General features: G+C 36.9%; 1 protein-coding gene across 1 annotated transcript; it reads left to right on the forward strand.

Annotated features, from left to right (window-relative positions):
- Positions 1-4137: 4137 nt before the first annotated feature.
- Positions 4138-10141, forward strand: LOC149052841 (uromodulin-like). Its single transcript, XM_089205791.1, has 5 exons — positions 4138-4450; positions 4582-4731; positions 4899-5021; positions 5689-5808; positions 9533-10141. The coding sequence occupies exons 1-5, from the start codon at positions 4138-4140 to the stop codon at positions 9913-9915; spliced, it is 1089 nt and encodes a 362-aa protein (XP_089061917.1). The 3' UTR covers positions 9916-10141.
- The last annotated feature ends 10562 nt before the right edge of the window (positions 10142-20703 follow it).

The following is a 20703-nucleotide window of genomic DNA, read 5'->3' on the forward strand; positions in this document are numbered from 1 at the left end:
CTCGCCCTTTTGGTTTTTGGACTTAGCAGATAAATAAAGGGTTTCAATAATCATCGGGATTTTTGTTTTATATAAGATGAGGATAAGCAGCAGCTTGTACATGTTAATTAGCCAACTTGTCAAAGATCGTATTATTTTTCTCGCTCAATAAGAATATATTATTTCTTCTGAAGTTTTTGTCGAGGTCGAGTCGTCGTCACTTCACATCTAAAACCAACACTTCTGAATGAACATTCGTTTTTCTATGGGCAGTTTAAGAACACCTTATGGAGGGAGATATCGGTGCACTAAAAAGCTTTGTATTAGGGTTGATTATCAACTCTTTCAGACAATTTTAGGAGCGAAGTTTGATGAGAATAACACGTCTGCGTACTTTAACTCCAAACACTGACAAATAAAAGCAGACTTGAAACGGGAACATGACCGTTTTCTTTCGATTAAATGTCTATCATTAGCAAAATTGCCATACGACAAATATTAAAAGCATGATAAGTTTTCCAAGGTGTTTATCTTTCGATAGGAATGAATAAAAAATATGCTGGATAATTATGGCGAAAATATTCTTCATCTGTCAAATTTAATTAAAAAGTCCAAGAGAACTTAACGTCTAAATATCTGCTTTTCCTGGGGGTTTTTTTGCAGTCAATTAGACGTTGTAAAGAAATAGATCGAAATTTTTACAGTGTTGTTCTAAGGACTAATTTCAATGTCTAATAAGTATGTTAACTTGTAAAGATATTCCTGTGAGACCCATTTCTCTCCATCGAGGGTAGCGGGTAACATCTATCTGCGATATTTCTATTACTTTCCACATAGACTTGATAGCCCCAAGAATTTTGAATTGTTTGTTATGTTTTGATTGACTTTCATAGTATGGTTTCTTCCATAAAAACAGGCCAATTTTGGAAGCTTAATCCACTGCTAGGAGCTTGTGATCAACTTAATACTTGCGCCATACGCGTGGGGTAGAAACGGAAAACCGTTACTTTGAAACAGGCATGGAGTTTGTTTTATTTTTCATGTTCATAGCCTGGAACGCATTATTGACTAACTTGACTTTTGGAAAAGGTGGGTCGCAGATGGCGAATCATTTTTTATCCTTCGATTCACTTATGAGTACAACCTTATTTATATAAAAAAGGTTTATCAAGAAAAATGAATTTTTTTTATGACTTATCGATCATGAAATAGAAAAGGAACTTGACAAAAATTTGCGTATGACTTTTGTTCTATCTCCCCTAAAATAATATCGCTCAGGAGAAACAAAACACACGAAATGCTCTTTAAAAACCTTGTGCCTTCACAAAAGACAAGTGATACTCGATGCTGCCAATTTTTGTTCTTGTTTCTCCCTTTTTTACCATTTTTGGGAGGGAGACGGCCAGAGCTATTTATCTAGGACCTGTATTATACATAAAGTTGGGAATTTAAAAAATAGCAGCGGTAACAACGACATCAACAAAAACAATTAAAAAACTCAAATTTGTCTTGTCCCAAGCATTTTATGTGTTAACCTCCTTTATCTCAGCTGAAATCACGAGGAAATTTCTGAGCGCAGAATTGAGACGTAGAAAACTATCCTAAATACCTATGTTCTCAGATAGGCAAAAATCTGCAAATGAAGGCAGTGTTAATTTTTCTCCGTTTTTCCGTAATCTCCTCGGTGGGCTCGTTAAGTTACGCGGAACCTGCAATTTCTCTTTTTTATTTATTTTGTTACAAGACAGCACACCAAAAGTAGAGTTGTAAGGAAAAAAATGATTTAGCAACCGTTTCCTTATAGACTCCTGTCCTTAAGAAGACCGTAGAAAATGAAATAGAGGCAACGCATAATTCAAGGTACGAATAAAATTTATTGGATGTCTTACCATCTTGAAGTTATACGAGCCTGCTGCTTAATGTTCCTATATTATTTTAAAAACCCAATTGCTGTAATGTTCCCGTGATGGCTAAAAGATTCCAAGGATTCTGTTATCGATTATAAAACGACGATGTAATGCCAGTTTCTGAGTGCCTTGAGTTGTTTTCCTTCAATGGAAGCAGTATTGCATGGTAGTCAGCGTTTAACTTCCCGAACTGATTATTTCATGAATGCTTAAGTAAAAACCAGGAAAATCATAATTTACCCTTCGTTAAGTGTAAGATGAAAAGTTCAGAATGAAGACTATAACACACACAATGCTTCATAAAGTAAATCTTGCAAGTTTCACCACAATATTCTGTATTGCTATCATCTGCATCTCCTTGATTGCTAGTTCCATATTCTACATATTCACCTACTTACTTCGTTTCAAGGCGCCAGTGAATCACATTTAACGAAAGATAAATCGTAATCGATGGAAAATAAGTCTACATGAACTTCAGTCGAACAGTTTGGTCTAGTCGTAATTGCAAAAAATAGCACGATTTAATTTATCGCCTGCCTAAATAAAATATTCTCGATATCGTTGAAAACACGAATGAGACCAAACGACAGTTAAAAGACAACTATCAGATAACAATTTGAATAGTAACAAGGCCTTAAGAGCGACGCTGAATAAGTTCCCTGAAAAATGCAAGCCTCTTAACTTAGGCAAAACCCCATGTCTTGAAAGCTGTCTTTGAAACAATTTCACTATTCTTTACTGAAACGTTTTCTTAAATTTATGTAAATTAACATTTTTGCAGCGATAATAATTTATTTGAACTACATTGTCGACGACTCATTAAAAACTGTCAAGCTAAAAAATATTTAGCGATCAATTTTAAGTATTTGGCGGAACAATGCAAATTCACACCGCTTTTTATTTGGTCTGTTTGTCCTCACTGTCAACTTGAATTTGTATTGTAGCTCTGAAGCCTTTGAGGTTCGAGCAAATCGTTTGTATTGCGTGTGTTTGACGTCTGTGAATTATGCTCCTTGTGACTTTCGCGCAAAATGGAGCCGTGTAAACTTTGGTGGAACAAGTAGAAGGAACAAGGAAGTTCTTATCTAAAGTTAATCATCGTTTTGGCTTGAAACTAGGTGTTTCTATCGTAACCATAGCTACCATATTGTTTTTAAAAGAAAGCACTTTTACCTCAAAAGCAGTGAGGGACCAAAGAGCTTTGCATCTTGAGAGGTAAGAGTTTATCATATTGAAAACACCGATGAATGATTTGAGTAATACTTTCCCTGGAAAATATATATTCTTTACGAAAAGGTTTTTAAGCCGCAACTCCTTTAATTCTGTATACCAAAGGAAAATGGTTGGCTTCACTCCCAAATAAGGGTATGGTGCGATTTTAAAAGAAAATTATCTTGAGGTCTTTTTCAACGAAAGTAGATTATCGATACTCGAGGTTTACTAATTGAACCTTTAAATGATTACTTCTATGCACCACAAAAGTTCTGATAAATAATATGTTGCTCTGTTTATCTAAAAAAATGACAAAAAGGTCGCTAAATTTTGAGCCCCGTCCAAAATGTTAAATGCGTTAAGAACAACTTAGAAAGAATTATTCATCACATTTAGTTTGGAAGCCTTGTATTTGAATTTTTCTTGCCCTTTTGGTTACTGAACTTTGTAGATGAATAAAGGGTTTAAACAATCTTCGGGATTTTCATTTCATAACTGAATGAGGATAATCAGCAGCTTATAAATGTTAATTAGCCAACTTGTTAAAAATTGTATTTTTTCTCGCTCATAATGAGACTATGTTATTTCATCTGAAGTTTTTGTGGAGTTTGAGTCGTTGTCACTTCACATTTGGAACCAATATTTCGAAATGAAGATTTTTAATGCTTGAACATTCGTTCTTCTATGGGGGCGTAAAGTGATCAGGCCTATCAGGAAGACATTTCAAAATGCCTTAAGCAGATCAAAGTTATCATTCCACAAAAACCGAAGGAGCCTTCGAAATTTAAGTTTAATGTTAAGAGTTGTGCTGATCTTCCTTGACGATTGGCATCTTATTGAGCCTTGTGCAAATTGTTTACTCACATTATAAACTAGAAAGTGCCTGAACGAATTTACAGGCAAGGTTTTAATGTACGTGTAGTATTATTGCTATATGACTTCATCTGGTATCAAACAAGTTTTGTTGAGGGAAAACTCGTCTTTTTTCTTTCTATGATCCTATTCTCAATATTTTCAGATTCAGCTCGAGCAAAGAAGTATGTGGTGGCTGTTCTGCCATTTAAGATTCGTCCTTTTCGCTTCTACCATGGAGTTTGCCGCAGCTAACTATCAATGTAGGACAGAAATAAACATACAAGGAATGGCTCTCGAGGGTCATGTCTTCAAAAGGTGGTCACTGGCGGCTCCTCACCTTTGCGATGTCAAATGTGGACAACAGATCACGTGCCAAAGCTATAACTACAATCGAAAATACCAAATATGTGAACTAAATAACCGCAGCAAGGAGGCGAGACCAGAGAATTTCCTCTCAGCACCCGCTTGGTTTTACATCCGGCGATTGAACGGCAGAGGTAAGAAATCAAATGTCTCTCTATCTGTGTGACTTCTATTTCTCTTAAATCTTCTCCATCCTCATCCTGGTTCCTTCTCACCTGGAAGAGCTAAGAATAGGAAGTGAATGTAAAACATATCTTTACTGCAGCTCCCTTAGGTTCTATCCCTGAATTACCGGCGCTGTCTTGTCACGAAATAAAGGCGAGTGAAGGTATACACACCATAAGCGGCAAGTACTGGTTAGATCCAACTAGGAAAGGAAAGGAAAAACTGATTTACTGTGATATGGTTAACGAAGGTAGGTCCTATAACTTTGCTTCAGTTATTTTATTTTGTGGTGAGTTATCAGTATCATGAAATTATTATAAATTATACTATTATTGATATCATTATCGTAATATTTGGTTTGGATCAGTTCTAGCGTGGATGCCTCTCTCAAGTTGCTCTAACTTACTCACATTGTAGATATGGATGAATGTAAATTTAACATCAGTGACTGCGACGTGAATGCAAACTGTACTAACACATATGGTTCTTACAAATGCACATGTAAAGTGGGATACACCGGCGATGGACGCTTGTGTTCAGGTAGTTTTAATATTTCCATATATAACTAATTTTTGTTAATCGTCTCATAATTTTATGCAGCGTTATCCATGCATGTTTATGCACAGAGTTACCACGATCTACATATTTTGTTACACATTTTGTAATGATAAGAGGAATTACATGACTATGGGTCATAAAAATGATAAAGTTAAAAATTTATGAATAGTTTCTCAGATATTTACGAGTGTAAAGGAAGTCACTCTTGTCACGTGAATGCTACATGCACGAACACCAAAGGATCGCACGTTTGTACTTGTCACCCCGGATATAATGAAAATGGAAGCGACTGCACAGGTACTTAATGCCTTTCCTTTGTAACCATTCCCATAATAAAGAAAAGCACTATCATCTTTGTAAGAGTTGTTTTACCAGCATAACTTGTATAAAAAAAGATGAGTGTAGGCCTGAAGACAATGGCGATTATGACACCATTGTATTCAATAAACCTTCGGTGGTAAAAAAATCTCAACTGGCAAAGGAGACTTGATGGATAGGCTTACAGGACAGAACAACGGATTTGAACTTGGGGAAACCGAGAAAAAATCTGGTAAGTGCTCACGTCTAGAACCACAAGACAAAGACTTCTCAGCTTATGCCCCGCAACTTTTCTCAAATTACAATTTTTTTTTTGTTTATGATTTTTCAGATATTGACGAGTGTAAAGGAAATCACTCTTGTCACGTGAATGCTGCATGCATGAACACCCTTGGATCACATGTATGTCAATGTCATGCTGGATATACTGGAAATGGAGAAAACTGCACAGGTAAATTTAATCTCTTCTCTACAATATAGTAGAATAGTCCTGCATGACACGTTCGACTACAGTGCCGCACCATCCACTTGCGTTGCAAGACAATTAGACAATTTATCACTAAGAAACTCGGTCATTTTGTCCTCACGTGTTCACCTCCTCGAGTGTTCAAGTCGCTATCTTATGAGAATATGAACGGTTGTAATCTCTTGGCATCGAGTTGAACAAGAGAAGAAAAGTTACATGACCGCAAGCAACCATGAACTATTTTGACTATCATGTAAACACAAGGTGACTTTTTTAAAGAATGATATGATTGGTTTCACAATCCGCGAAAAAAAATCGTAAAGCGCATCGGCGATAAGGGTCAAGATGAAAAAATGCGTTGAACCATTACAGAAACAGACAAAGGGCGTAACTTTCTTTTCACAAAATTCTCAGTTGATTTTTTCCTTACCGAAAGAAAAATATTTTCATGTAAAAGACAAAAATAGGCCTTTAGTAAGAAAAAAATAGAATTTTTTAAAGAATGAAATTAGAAGTTTCACATTCCGCGAAAAAAAAGTCTATCAAGGAAGGCTAGCAAGGCTAATCTTTGACGATTGATATCCGACTACAGTTTGGAACGGTGTCTAGAGAGAGATTCCACTGCAGTGGAAGTTTTTGTTTAGTCTAAATTAATAATTAATTTGTCACAATGATAAATAACTTAATGACCTGTCACCTCGTAAAAGTTTAAAAAACGAATGTATCTCTCACTCGTGTAACCACTAACGTTGTAGAATTTTTCTTTTCTTTCCAATTTTTTTAGATATTGATGAATGCCAAAAAAATACTCACAATTGTCACCTGAACGCCACTTGTCAAAACACAAATGGATCCTTTGTGTGCACCTGTTTATTTGGATTTAACGGAGATGGACGGAACTGCACAGGTAAAGGCCTTTAGATTGTAATTACCTCGTTATGACTTTATTTGTTTGCTTGTGTTTTTATTTTTAACTGTTTGTTTATTTTGTACGTACCTTCTCTGTTTGTTTGTTTTGATAAAGTAGTTACCCTTGCTTTAATATTTTTGAAAATGATCCCAATTGAGAGCAAGAGGACGAAATGCGCTCAATGTTCAAAATAAAGAGGTTTATACATGTATCATGCTCCAAGAATTGTGCTTAAAAGCCTCTTATTTCTCAGATATTTACGAATGTGCAAGAAATCTTTCTTGTCATGTGAATGCTAACTGTACCAACACAATTGGATCACATGTATGTAAATGCCACACTGGATACACTGGAGACGGACAAACTTGCTCAGGTGATTTTGATAACTTTCCTTCAATGTCCAGAAAAATCCTTTATGACCGAAGAGAGGCAACCACCATTGCTGCTCTTTCTATACATACAATCCCAGCTACTCAAAGCCGGTGGTAATCTGAAACGTCTTTTTAGCTCAAATTAAAAGGCCGGAAGTAGTCAGTCATTTATCCTAAAATTCATCCCTCATTAAAAATTGTGGATTGTTTTGTTTTTTTCCCATATCCTTTGAGATTAGATTAGCAGTATTTTGGATAGGTATTCATTATATCTTGATTCACCAAAACATTTTTCATCATAACATCCAACTCTGGGTTGTGACGTGATGCACTTGATCCCCATCAGACATTGACGAGTGTTCATAGATGAACACGCCTCCTGCAATAACACCCAGGGCTCCTACAGTTGCGCCTGTAATCCTAAATACATTGGGGATGGTCAGTCTTGTAAAGGTTACTCTCTCTAATTCATGCCTTATATACTTTTTAGAGATGGTACTAACTGAACTCGCTGTAAATAATGTTGAAAGAATGGCTATTCTTGTTCAGCCATGTTACAAATCGCGTTAGTTTTTATTGCCTTTAGTTTGCTCAGAAACGTCCTTCGAAAAAACATTGGGGATAAAGAAAGACAGATTTGATTTTTTACATCATATTTGTGGACCTGATGTGCATTGCTTTTGTCCACCAGGAGAGAAAATAATTTTATTGATGATGCATAACTGTTCTGCAAATTGAATAACATTGATGATGTCTCAATTAAACAGAATAGTCTGATTGGTTAAAATCGATGTTGACCGCAGTTCCGATTTTCTCACTCACGTAAAATACGTTGTATTTTCTTACAACGCGAACTTTTGATTGGTTTATTTGTTGTAAGATGCGCGATTTCATTGGCTATTAGGAAACACTGTCGTGCAGAGCATGTATTGAGAAAATATTTATCAGCCATGTTATAAACAAACAATATTTACCTCCCTCTGTAACGTTGGAGAATTTTGCTTATATTATATAGGGTACTTTTTCGCATGTTTACATTTTCTTATTTAAACATTCGAGGCTAGGAAATTTTTTGAAAGTTATGCAAACCCTTGACTGCGTATCGGGTTCGCATAACTACTTCAAATTTTCCCAACCTCCTTTCGTGTTTAGATGAGAGTAGGTAAACATGGAAAAAAGGTTCTCTATTGCTTCAGCAGTAATCGGCTCTCAACGAAGTTGTCCAGGCATATCTGCTCAGTTCGAAGAAAAACTATTTACTTCACTGCAATTCCATTACGACACAGAAAACTTTTTCACAGTCAAATATTTTTAGCCCTAGGAAATTTTTACGGGGGCACTTATTAACAAGTTTGATGGCTTTACATTCATCAACAACCTTATTTGTGGTCAGTAGTCGATTATTGCAGGGCTGTATGAAAAGCGATCACTAAGCGATCGCGCCACAGTCACGCATTGAAATTCGTTGAATATGGTAACTTTTAAGGGATTCTGTATTGAGGCTGTATGACAAACTCGGCTATTTTTTACTCATTCAATAAATAGAGAATGATACTTGGGTGTGCTTTGATATAGAATTTCTCTTGGAATATTCAACTTGTAATCTCGTGAGCGAGAGCAGCGAACGAGTAAAGTATCGAGCAAGAGAATATAAACTGTTGTAATCTCTTGGTATCGAGTTGAACAAGAGAAGAGAAGTTCCATATCTGCAAGCGACCATCTATTATTTTGTTTATTATATTAACACAATAAGCTTTTACAAGGAAGAAAAGTCGACTATTTAAAAAATGAAATTATAGGTTTCACAATCCGCGAGAAAAAAAAGTCGTAAAGCGCATCGGCGATAAGGCTCAAGATGAATAAATGCGTTGAACCATTACAGAAACAGACGATGGGCGTAGCTTTCTTTTCACAAAATTCTCAGTTATTGACTTTTTCCTGACCGAAAAAAGGAATATTTTCACGTACACGGCCGAAATCGGCCTGTGGCAAATCTACCAGTTCTCGATTTTCGTTCTCAGCCACGAGAAATACCATTACCCAAGTCAAAGACCTAACTTTCAGTATTTCTTTTCGTATTTTGTTTTACTTCCCCTTTCTAGGAAATTTTGAGTGACATCGTTCGTTAGAACTACGAATTTTACTCTTTTTTTTAAGCAGCCATAATTCGAGAAAATCTCGACATGCGACCCTGGATTGAGAACGGTCAACGCTTTGCCGTTCATTCATTAATCTGACACAGCTGATTGGTGATATCAAAAAGTAAAATATCGTAATATTATACGCGTGTTTAACAAGGATTTCCCGGCTCTTCTCAGGGCGGGAAATCGTTTTAAACCACCGCAGTTTATATAATAGCTTTTTTTCCTTAAGCTTTCTTATAAAGAAATATTTAAAACATCGCATTAACCGAAATTTAACTTTTTAGCCGATCCGTGCTATAATTACAGAAACCTGAGCGATGCTGACAGAAAGAGCACTTACATCACACCCCACGGTGGAGAAAAATGTGACGACGAGTCCTCATCCTTAATATTCGAGAAATGGTATCGTTTCGTAGGAGATGCAGGAACAAAAATGCCAACCCAATGCGTACCGGGTAATAGATGTGGTGCAGTCTTCTCAGGCTGGCTAAAAGGTGGTCACCCCACACTGGCAGATGGTGAGGTTCTCTCCAAGGTCTGCTTTACCAGAGGTGGAGATTGTTGCAAGAAATCAAGGGACATAAAAGTGAAAGACTGTGGATCCTACTTTATTTACAAACTACAAAAGGTAACTGCTTGTGATTTGCGCTACTGTGGCACGGACTAAATGCTATAAGCAAGTCATTCTGCACAGCGAAAGGATTCACAAATCGATTTATTGGCACATGTGCATCAATGATAACAGGGACTTTAAGAATTTCACATCACCCAGTTTTATGGTAAGAGTTAAACAGTGAGTAGTTTAAAACACAAGAGTACCATTGGACCGCGTAGTTTGTTCTTCCATATAAGAGTGCTCTCATTATTTAACACTGACAATGAGCCTAAGACAAATATCACGTCTAAATAATCATAAGTTTACGTGTCTATGTTGCACTTTAGAAAATCTACATTGACTTTCCCAAGGGCCAAACCCTTTAATCGCCTGCTAGTCAAATAATCTACGAGTAATCAGTGTAAGGTTACATGAAACAATGAATTACCACTCTCCAGATCTCAGTAAACAAGACAGATTCTATTGTATCTTTTTGGTGTTGTTAAAGCTGCTGTCGCTAGTGTTGTTTGAGCGCAAAGTTCATCATTCCTTCGGGTGAATAATCAATAATCTTCGTGGGGGTTTCCGAAATTTAGGAAGTGAGAGGTTGATTTGTTGAGATATCTCTCTCCTTTAGTGAGACATCAACGGCCTTCCGACACCTTTTAACTGTATTATTATTATTATTATCTAGGTTTGATTGGGCAATAATCCCAACTTTTTTAAATGAGCTCTCCTCTTGAGTTTATCAAGACAAATTTCTGACAAAAACAGGTTCGTAGATCAATTTTTCCTTTCGTCGATTATTTGATCGGAAAGATATTTTCAAGAAATCCCACAGAATTCGTATCTCTGAAATAAAACTAAACGATACAATCAACTTGTTATCAACATATCCCGGGCAATGTAACTGGTAAACTATTAGACTTTAAAAAAAACGCAAAAAACATTTATTCTTCATTGTAATGATTTTACTAAAAATTTGTAGCCGATCCGTGTTTTGATAATAGAAAAGTAAGTGATGACAATAGAAGTATAAATGTAGTAATAATAAATGTGGTAGAACCAACCTAAGAACCAAGAATTTGTTTCTTGATCTAGCATCAAACTCTCTAAGCTAATATATAAGGAAATGTGAAGCACCTAGAAGGGAGAATTAATACTCAGATCTTGGGGGTTAAAGGGTTAAGTGGTACTAATCCCGCAATGGAAGATGCGGAAGTTAACAGGAAGCTCTGCTTCAAACACAAAAGTATAGGCTATTGCTACCGATCAGTTCAGATTAAGGTGAAAAACTGTGGATCCTACCATATTTAAAAACTTTTCCAGCCACCAACTTGTGATCTGCGCCACTGTGATACAAACTGATGTTGAGGAAAATAACTGACAATGTCCATTGTACAATGTGAAATGGTGAAGTCCCAGGGATGTTTTGCTTCAGCACGATTAACACATTTGGCCAGTATTACCAAAACATTTCTGAGAAAAACTGTTGCATCTTTTACACCTAAAAAATCGTTTTGAACAAGCCATGAAATGTGCTTGAGTGGTCCAGTCTAAATGTGAAGCAAATAACTGCACGTAATGAGAGGATTCATGTATAAATGCATGCACTTTGGGACCTGGCAGATGTTCATCCGGGATTTCACGCAGTCCATCATTATACAAGGTTACAACTTTTACTTGCGTGACGGAAGTCTACCAGCAGGATCTGAGATGAATATTAAGTCTAATTCTCGTTTTATAAAAATAAAAATAAAAACGAAAAGAAAACGGATTAGAGCAAAATTATATAGGTAACAGACGGTATCCTCCCCTTTGTCCTCTCCTTATTAACATGACGCGTGACAATCTGCTAAAAAGTTTATTAAGTACGAAGATATTCTCTGAAAGTTGAATATTTTCCAAGGTCAGATTAATAGTTCCAGGCTCTCAGTTTTGGCCCACGGAACCAGCATCTCCGCTGATCGAGCGCACGGCACAAGTTAGGGACGAATTAAACCCAGAATATATCAGCCCATTGAACATGACACGTTGCATAATGTAATTAGCGCTTTGATACATACGACCCTCTTACAATATAAAAAGAAAAATGACACAGATTCAGATTCTCGTAGCTTCTAAAATTGTACAATATTGCTTTCAAATATAAATATTCAGCCCTGACTTTTATTAATTTTTTACTGCGACGTCTTGCGCTTTTGTTTGTTTCGCTTTGTTTTGTTATATTTTTTTAAGGTACATCAATAAACAAGTCTATGTAGCCGTTCAGACATCTCTGCGAGAAGAACCGCTCGCAAATATGTGACTGATAGACTAACATCACTGTCGCTTCCACTGACCTCATCCACCATAATCTGTCAGCTTAGGAAGATCTACGTACATTTATGCCCAAATAATTTATGATATTAACGAGTTTCCGACTTATAGTATTTTGAGAGGTGCGCAATAAGAGTGAAAGGTTTAAGCAAATCAAAAAGTTCATATTATATCTTAGCGTCAACCACACAGGATGATTAACACAATAATTGCTGAGTTTAAAAGTTCACATAAGTCAATTACCAAGTCATTACCTGGGCTCGTTTACACTTGAAATTTTAAGGGGGCCATTGATCTTCCCTTCTTTAGCCAGCGGTTACAAAAAAGTTAAGCTGCTGTGCTGCAGGAACCGCATTCCAAGCTATCAAAAGTGAGCCAAACGTTTCATTCACACGTAGAAAGCTTTGAACAGAGTCAAGGAGGCTTGGTAATTCACCGGCTTAATTTGGATTGAGAGGGAAGCAAAGGGGATCGACAATCTCGAAAAAATGAAGGTTGATAAAGTTATCGGAACTTGGAAAAAAATTATGTAAATATGAATTCTGTGTCCACAAAATAAAATGACTTTCTCATCTTAGTAACAGAGCATCAAAAAAAAGAGCGGAATTTTTTCTCGATTTAAACTTGACAAGAACAAGCTTTAAAACCTGTTCCTCTTTCAGACACCTCATTAATTACTTCAAGCCACATCGTTTATGCCACCGGCTTCAGTGACCGCAAAGGAAGGTTAAAAAAATATATATTTTGATCTTCTGGGAGTTACAATTACACCTGTTCCTTTAGGCGATCATTTTGTGGTCAAATAATTTTAGAAACCTAGAAGCATAATTATAACACTCTTTATAATTATCTTATTAGCTGAATATTTCGCATGCTGTTCAATCGATCGAGGTTACTTAAATCATTTTGAATGATTTTTATTCACCTTAATCGGACTGAATGCCGCCTAAGCTAAATTCTGTGCCAATCGGAGCTCTGCTGCAAAGCACAAAGTTGCAAAGAAAATCCACATCTCCTTATTGTATGATTAGAACTCCCTGCATACAAAAGAAGTAAACAAGCATAAAAATATTTTCAGAAGTCACCAGCGATGATCCTATGTAGCGGCTCGATTTAGTCTTTATCATGGCATCTTCCTCAAAATTTTACTTCTTGGTCGCCCTGTTGTCTTTATTGATAACTGAAGTTACAGGTGAAGATGGTGAGTGATGATTTCATTTCCTCCAAGCTGACATAAAATCAACTAAGCTAGACGCAGATTCGATTTCATATTCGTTATTTTCAGATTTTTTTTTCATAGATATAAAGCTTACTTAGCTAAATAGACTTAAGAAAATCCAGCCTAAACTTACTTATCAAAAATCTAAGATAATTCTTGGAAAAATTTTGATGTCGATGTGTTGATTTTTCGTAAATAAAAATAACATTTTTTTTCTGTTTAGTGTTGTTTAAGCAATCCAAATTTTAATTGTAGTAATTGCGAGGAAAGAAACGATTGGTAAAAAAAAAATTTTTATTTGGTGAAATACTTTTATGAAAAACTCTATATCACCCTTATCTATCTATCTATCTATCTATCGATGAATCTAACCATCAGTCCGATCAGCCAGCCATTCGCCCGTCTGCTCCTCCAGATGTCTGAATCCCCTTTTGTCCCTGCTGCTTTCCTATCCGTCTGTCTGACTAAGGCTGTCTTGCCGTGTATTCTTTTTACCCAACTCACATTCTTCTGTTCCAAATCAGTTCATCACATATGTGCTGGTTCTTTTCCCAACAGTAAGATGGATACAGATGACGCCATCTACAGTTTGCTTTGGGGCAAGAGATGATTCGTATTGTTTCTTTAGAACTGCCAAGGAGGGTAACATCATTACCTTCAAATTAACGTACAAATCCGGTTACGTGACCTGTCATTCATCGAACCCAAGCTATCAATCCAAATTGGGATACCTTTGGAACCGTCTCATTCCCAACCAAATGGCCACGTTGATAACTGACAAAAACCGTAATCTTTTTCTCCTAAAGAGTGATTTCCTATCAGATCATTAGGGCTGCAAGTTTTACAGCCTGCCTTGGGCCACAACCGAATCGTCACAACTACTCTTTGATAATTTCTCTACCCCGCTGACGGTGGAGACGAACCAAGGATTCCAAATCTGGTACAGCGAGGACTTGTTCAAATGGGGTTATCGTGATAATGGGCACGAGAAAACGTGTGTTGCAGTGTATGGTTTGTATGTTTGAGTAGTCGCCCAAATTACAAAGTAAATTGAAGAAGAGAGTGCCAAAATTGTTCTTCATGCCTTTATTGGTTCAATATTAGATAGCTGCAACTAACTACTATATGGTCTACCTAAGCATCTACTTTCAAGATTACAATCCGTTTAAAATACAGCAGCTCGAACTGTCACACGTACCAGTATATTGATCGTATGACCCCAATCCTAAAAAAAGCTTCACTGGCTTCCTGTCCGTCACTGTAAAGTTTATAAAATTCTTTCATTGGTCTACAAAGCTATCAATGGAGCAGTGCCTTGCTGCATCAGTGACTCACTTAATTATCGCACCTCTAAACGGACACTATAGTAAGTCCTCTTTTCAACACTTTCTGGCGACCACGAAAGCGAGACTAAAAGACATTTTAAAACGTATCTTTTTAAAAAAGCTCATAACTCCTTTTAGTTTTATTAGATGATAAATATGTTTAATTACCTCTGAATTTTTTCAATTTGTTTATTCCTGTATATAGATATAGAAATTTTTTTCTCTTCTCCCTCTTTCTTTTAGCTTTTTTATGATCTTAACGCAAAGCACCATGGAAATTTAGTGGATTTAGCGATGTATAAATACATTTTCTATCATCATTTATAATACATGTACTTATGACATCGGGAAAAAATACCCTAACTTTAGTGAGGTTCCTCTCTTCGATTCAAGAACGAAGGAAAATAATGCTTGTCCTGGTAAAGGCCTTGCTTGGAATCGAGAATTCATAAGAATGACTTGTGAGATTTTAAGATATGCACGCTAAGTTTGTAGAGATGAAATAAAATACTTGAATATATGCTAGTCCATTTTCATTTTCGCTTTGCATCCGTTCCTACAATGGTTGGCCTCCGGGTTCATGGAACATTTGAGAATGAAACTGGCGAGTTATAATTCAAATTCTGCTTCTATTTTCTTATATAAGATATCTCATTCTGACTTCTGAAAATATTTTTATGCTTGTTTACTTCTTTTGTATGCAGGGAGTTCTAATCATACAATTAGTCCTGCGAGCATTCGCTTTTTTTTAATTACAAAGTTTAATTTGCTGCCCTTAACACTTGTTGGAAAAGAAAACTTGCATTGATTTCCGAGAATACTTTGTCATTCCCGTCGTACTCGCAGGTTTTCCATGGACTTCATAATGATTTTCATATCCAGAACCAAATGATTCTCAGCAGAAAATAAGGGAGGCAAAAAGGTAATTAAGTATTATCAACTGAGTTGATAACCTAAATTAGCCAATGTACAGAGGCTAAAGCTTACGAATCGAGCGTTAGCCCGTAGTTACTCGCTCTGACGAAGGGCGAACGCTCTAAACGTCAGCTTTAAAACTCTTTACGGATTCCAATCTACGTTATTAACTCAGTTGCTAAAACTAAATTACCCTGTGATACTCTCCCATCCACGCAGCACCAAAATTTCTTTAGAAAGGTCCCCCTCTAATAAAAGGAAGTTGGGTTTCTTCTCCATAGAGCACCTTATGCATAAACCTTTTGACTTATTTGGAAAATACCCACAGGGTAACAAATAGAATAAGAAAGATGGTTAGATTTCGAGCCCGCTAAAGAAATAAATAAAGACATTTTTTTCCATCTCCATGTCCCCATGAGAATCGGACCTCAAATCTTCGGACTCCGCCCTCCGATGCTCTACAACTGAGCCACGGAGAGTCTGTGGTGGGCAAGGCCCACTCCGAAGTTCATGCATGATACGTGTCCTGCAAACTGCTAGGATCAGCGATGTCGTTAACGTTATGTTTTGTTAATAGCAAAAAAGGAAGATGGTAAGATTTTGGGCTTGGTAAAGGAATTAAGGAAGCTGTTTTTTAATCTTGTCTCGGGCGTGGGACGAAGAAAAACTCTGAGCCCTCACGAGAAATCGAACCTCAGACCTCCGGATTCCGTGTTCCGATGCTCTACTACTTAGCCACAGAGGCTCTATATGACTATAGACTTCTATACTATATTAAAGTTCATATATGACACCCGTCCTGCATACTGCTACTATCAGGGTAACAAAGGTCAACAAATAGTGTAACAACAGGGTAATTGCTTTCATCAAGTGAAAGTAATGGTCCCATTATTTCTTTTGGTTTTATTTTTAAATTCAAGTTTTACAGGAAAAGAAGTGGCCAATATTCGTGGGTCATGTGTAACGAGTAAATTGTCGCGACAAATTTTCGCGGGTAAGTTGTCACGTGTGAATTGAAAAAAAGGGTCGTTCAGTTAGAAATAAGCCGTGAGTAAAGGACATTGTCGTAATAAAATCTGCTATTAATCTTACACCTTGAAATTCAAAAAAGAGATGGGGGAGAGAGAAGTCAGCTGGGAAGAGTTGAGAAGAAGGCAAAGGGCAAACAGCATTGGGGGCCTCTGGCCACGATGAGGATGGACTGAATTATGATAAATAGTAATATAAATAGCAACACAAAATTAACACCAACACATTTATTTCTTTAAAACTTAAAGAGCAATAATTCGACCAAAAATTTTTCGCGAACTGAAGGACGAAAGGTCTTGAATCCACACTGTCCTCAACGAAAATAATGGGTCCGGCGGTGCACGATTTTTCATTCACTTTCCGTCATTCAATATCCTTTATTATCCAGATTAATAACCTTAAACGTTTAAAAAATAAACGAATGACATTGTAGTACAACGTGTATCACATATCAATTTCAGATAGTGCACGGTTGTCGTTCCCCGCTTCGTATATGTTGTAATCAAATCGTTTTTCTTTGTTTTCAGATATGGTAGCGGATCACAGACCAATTTCGATAGCCCGTCTACAATATCATAGATCATAACGCCCCATAAATTTAAAACTGCCTTTTTTTGGTTTGAATGTTTTTTTAAGTGCTTCGAGAACATTTTCCACGAAAAATGTCGATCGCAGTTATTAATGTAACTCCAAAAACTGACAAATTTCCGAACAATTGAATAGGATCATGACTTTTCTATTAATTTCATGTTTATTATTACCAAAGTTGGTAATAAAATAATTATACGTCGAACATTCAGACGCGATAAATCTTGCAATGTGTTTATCTTTTTTGCGCGGGATGCATTTTTTGATCTTTCATGCACATTTCGAAAGTATTTGGATCAAAAGTCCAATAGAACTTGAAGGTTTAAGTTTCTGTTATTCTAAGAATATGGAATAATATTCCCTAAGAGACCTTATTCCTTTGTATGGAGCACAGCGGAAAACAACTATTTGCGTCATTTGCGCTAATGTCCACATAGAACTGACAGCTGCTGAGAGCTTTGTTTGATGTATTTTCATGATACGCTTTCCTTCATAACAATAGGTCGGTTTGGGCTGCTTAATCCACTGCTGGGAGCTGGTGATCGACTTAAAACTTTTAGCACACATGCGGGGTAGAAATAGAAGATCGTAATCTTGAATTGACTTGCTTGACGTTCGGTAAAGGTGACTGGAAAACTGCCAATCGTTTTCCATCGTTCGATTCATTTATGAGTGCAATCTTATTTCATATATCACTTTCATTCTCTTCGCTGATGCAGAACGAATAAAAGTTACAAATAAATTAAGTAAGGTAAACAGCCACGTTCAACCTCCACCCATGACTGAAACTCATTTTTGTAAAATTAAAGAGTATTTAACGAAGATTTTTAAGCGCATCATGACGAGCTTTGCTCACCAAAAGAATTTATGCAAATGAGGCTGAGGCGGATCTGAGATCCGCCTGGCAATTATTAACTGTGAGAGAAGAACTGACTTCGCGCCCACAGAACGACCAAGGTGTTGCGAATGAATTTTCAGTAATTACTTTTTTGGCACTTTTCGGCGTCCAAATTGCATGGCGAGAGTAACCCAAAACCTTAAAGCAGACCCTTCTTGTCACAATACGAATGTTTTCCAGATAGGGACACGCGTTAATGTCAGCTCAACTCGCGTGATTGCATTTTTCAAGGTTAAACCCTCGCGTGGATCTAACAACTCAAGTTTACTTTAAAGCGCACAATTTAAGCCAAAGTAATTTTATAATTTAACTCCATGATCGAAATTTTGTTTACAAAGGATAATAATGGATCGACATCGACCTAGAGCGTCAGCTTCACTCGCGGGGAGTCAACCATTTTCTCTTGCCCCTTGCGCAACATAGAATGCAAATTTGCTGACCCACTCTATTGATACACACAACTCGACAGTCATTAAGAGTTGAAAAAGATTAAGTTTTTTTACCAAAACCATGTATTCCCGATTTTTAAACGCTAACAGAAATGTAGTAATGGTATGTCCACTCCGGAAAATGATACCGCAAACAACAGCAAGCCCTAACCGCGATGAGAACACTCATGGATCACACAGCGCAACAGAACTCATTTTGTTTGTTTGTTTGGTTTTTTCCGATAATATTGGCCTGTAAAGAAATATGTAATGGAGTTTTTTTGTACCCTCCGCCGGCACCATATAATTGGCTAAATGCTAGGGAAGTAATATACTTTAAAGAGATCATTAAAGGAGTAAAATCTTTAAAAAAATTTTTCCTGCGAGGGTTTCCTGGCGCGCCACTGCGAACACAGCGAACCTCATGTATAAGGCTGCGAGAAAATAAACAAAGACAAGGAGAAAAAGTTCTTTACTCACAAATCTCTTTTACAATCTATGACCGATTTTACATCTCGTGTCTGAAGCAAGAGTTGGAAATGGAAATGCAATTTAATACGTTACGAGAAGAGGTATTTCGGAAGAGAAGAGGTAATTACTCGTTGGTAATTTTATTCCTAAATTCGTTATTTATTTTTAATTGAAAAATCACGGGATTTGAGGACAGACACCACCAAGGCAAACACAACATCGACGTAAAAATTACCAGTCAACGGAACGTGCACTTATGATCTGTAATTAAGTTAAGGTTGGTTGGTCATCTAAACAGGAAAACTATCTTTTTCTATTAAAACAAACATTGCTTTTTCATCACGGCTTTTCGCGGTTAACGTTCAAATAAATCTGCAAAGGAAAAAAAATCAAGACAAGTAAATTTAATTATGTCGCAATTCAAAATTAGTTTGTCATAAGATGAAAACGCACAGTCTAAAATGAAACAACTCCCAAAGAGAGACAGAACCAAATTAAAAAAAAGAAAGATTTTGCCTTCAGATAACAAAAGTCCAAATAGGACTGACTACCCAAGAGAGACAGAGCCAGGTGAAAAAAAAGGGAAGGGTTCTGCCTTCAGATAACAACAGCCCAAATAGGACTGACTACCCAAGAGAGACAGAACCAGGTAAAAAAAAAGGAAAGGTTCTGCCTTCAGATAACAACAGCCCAAATAGGACTGACTACCCAAGAGAGACAGAGCCAGGTGAAAAAAAGGGAAAGGTTCTGCCTTCAGATAACAACAGCCCAAATAGGACTGACTACCCAAGAGAGACAGAGCCAGGTGAAAAAAAGGGAAAGGTTCTGCCTTCAGATAACAACAGCCCAAATAGGACTGACTACCCAAGAGAGACAGAACCAGGTGAAAAAAAAGGAAAGGTTCTGCCTTCAGATAACAACAGCCCAAACAGGACTGACTACCCAAGAGGGACAGAACCAGGTGAAAAAAAGGGAAAGGTTCTGCCTTCAGATAACAACAGCCCAAACAGGACTGACTACCCAAGAGAGACAGAACCAGGTGAAAAAAAGGGAAAGGTTCTGCCTTCAGATAACAACAGCCCAAACAGGACTGACTACCCAAGAGAGACAGAACCAGGTGAAAAAAAAAGGAAAGGTTCTGCCTTCAGATAACAACAGCTCACATACAAATGACAAAACCGGGAAAAAAATTAAAAAATGAAGGTTCTTCCCTCACGGAGATAAGTCTGATTACATGAGAGAGTGGGTACGAAATAACAAATGAACGAGAGTATCTTCAGGGTTCTGCTTTCGAAACTGCGAAATAGTACAGTACGATTAGTAAGAAAACACACTAACCTGCCAAGAGCGCGTCATCTTATAGGGAAGGAATATTTGAGCTGTGATGTCAGGGTTCATTCCATAATTAGTTCATCTTGCTCATGTTAGGTTTCAACAGTTTGATAATACACCATGTGATTTTAAGCATCTGTCACCTAACTATCACAGAAATAATTCCTTCTCTTGCTTCGAAAGCACAGAAGTAAAGGTAAACCTTGCTTTGCTGATTAAATGGTTTGGGCATCATCATTTTCCGCTCAAAGGTTATTAAGCAGCGAGATTTATCGCGCGTCATCATATAGCTCTAGACAGAAATTATCAGGCATACAACCTTATCTAAAAGCCAAA

The sequence above is a fragment of the Pocillopora damicornis genome, chromosome 1 (assembly GCF_964200805.1).
Source record: "Pocillopora damicornis chromosome 1, jaPocDami1.2, whole genome shotgun sequence".
Taxonomy (NCBI): Eukaryota; Metazoa; Cnidaria; class Anthozoa; order Scleractinia; family Pocilloporidae; genus Pocillopora; species Pocillopora damicornis.

Excerpts from the sequence above, each read along its gene's own strand:
- LOC149052841 (XM_089205791.1), top strand. The coding sequence starts at position 4,138 with ATGTGGTGGCTGTTCTGCCATTTAAGATTCGTCCTTTTCGCTTCTACC. Across the intron at positions 4,451-4,581 it reads CCGGCGATTGAACGGCAGAG|CTCCCTTAGGTTCTATCCCT; the intron begins GTAAGAAATCAA and ends TCTTTACTGCAG. Across the intron at positions 4,732-4,898 it reads CTGTGATATGGTTAACGAAG|ATATGGATGAATGTAAATTT; the intron begins GTAGGTCCTATA and ends CTCACATTGTAG.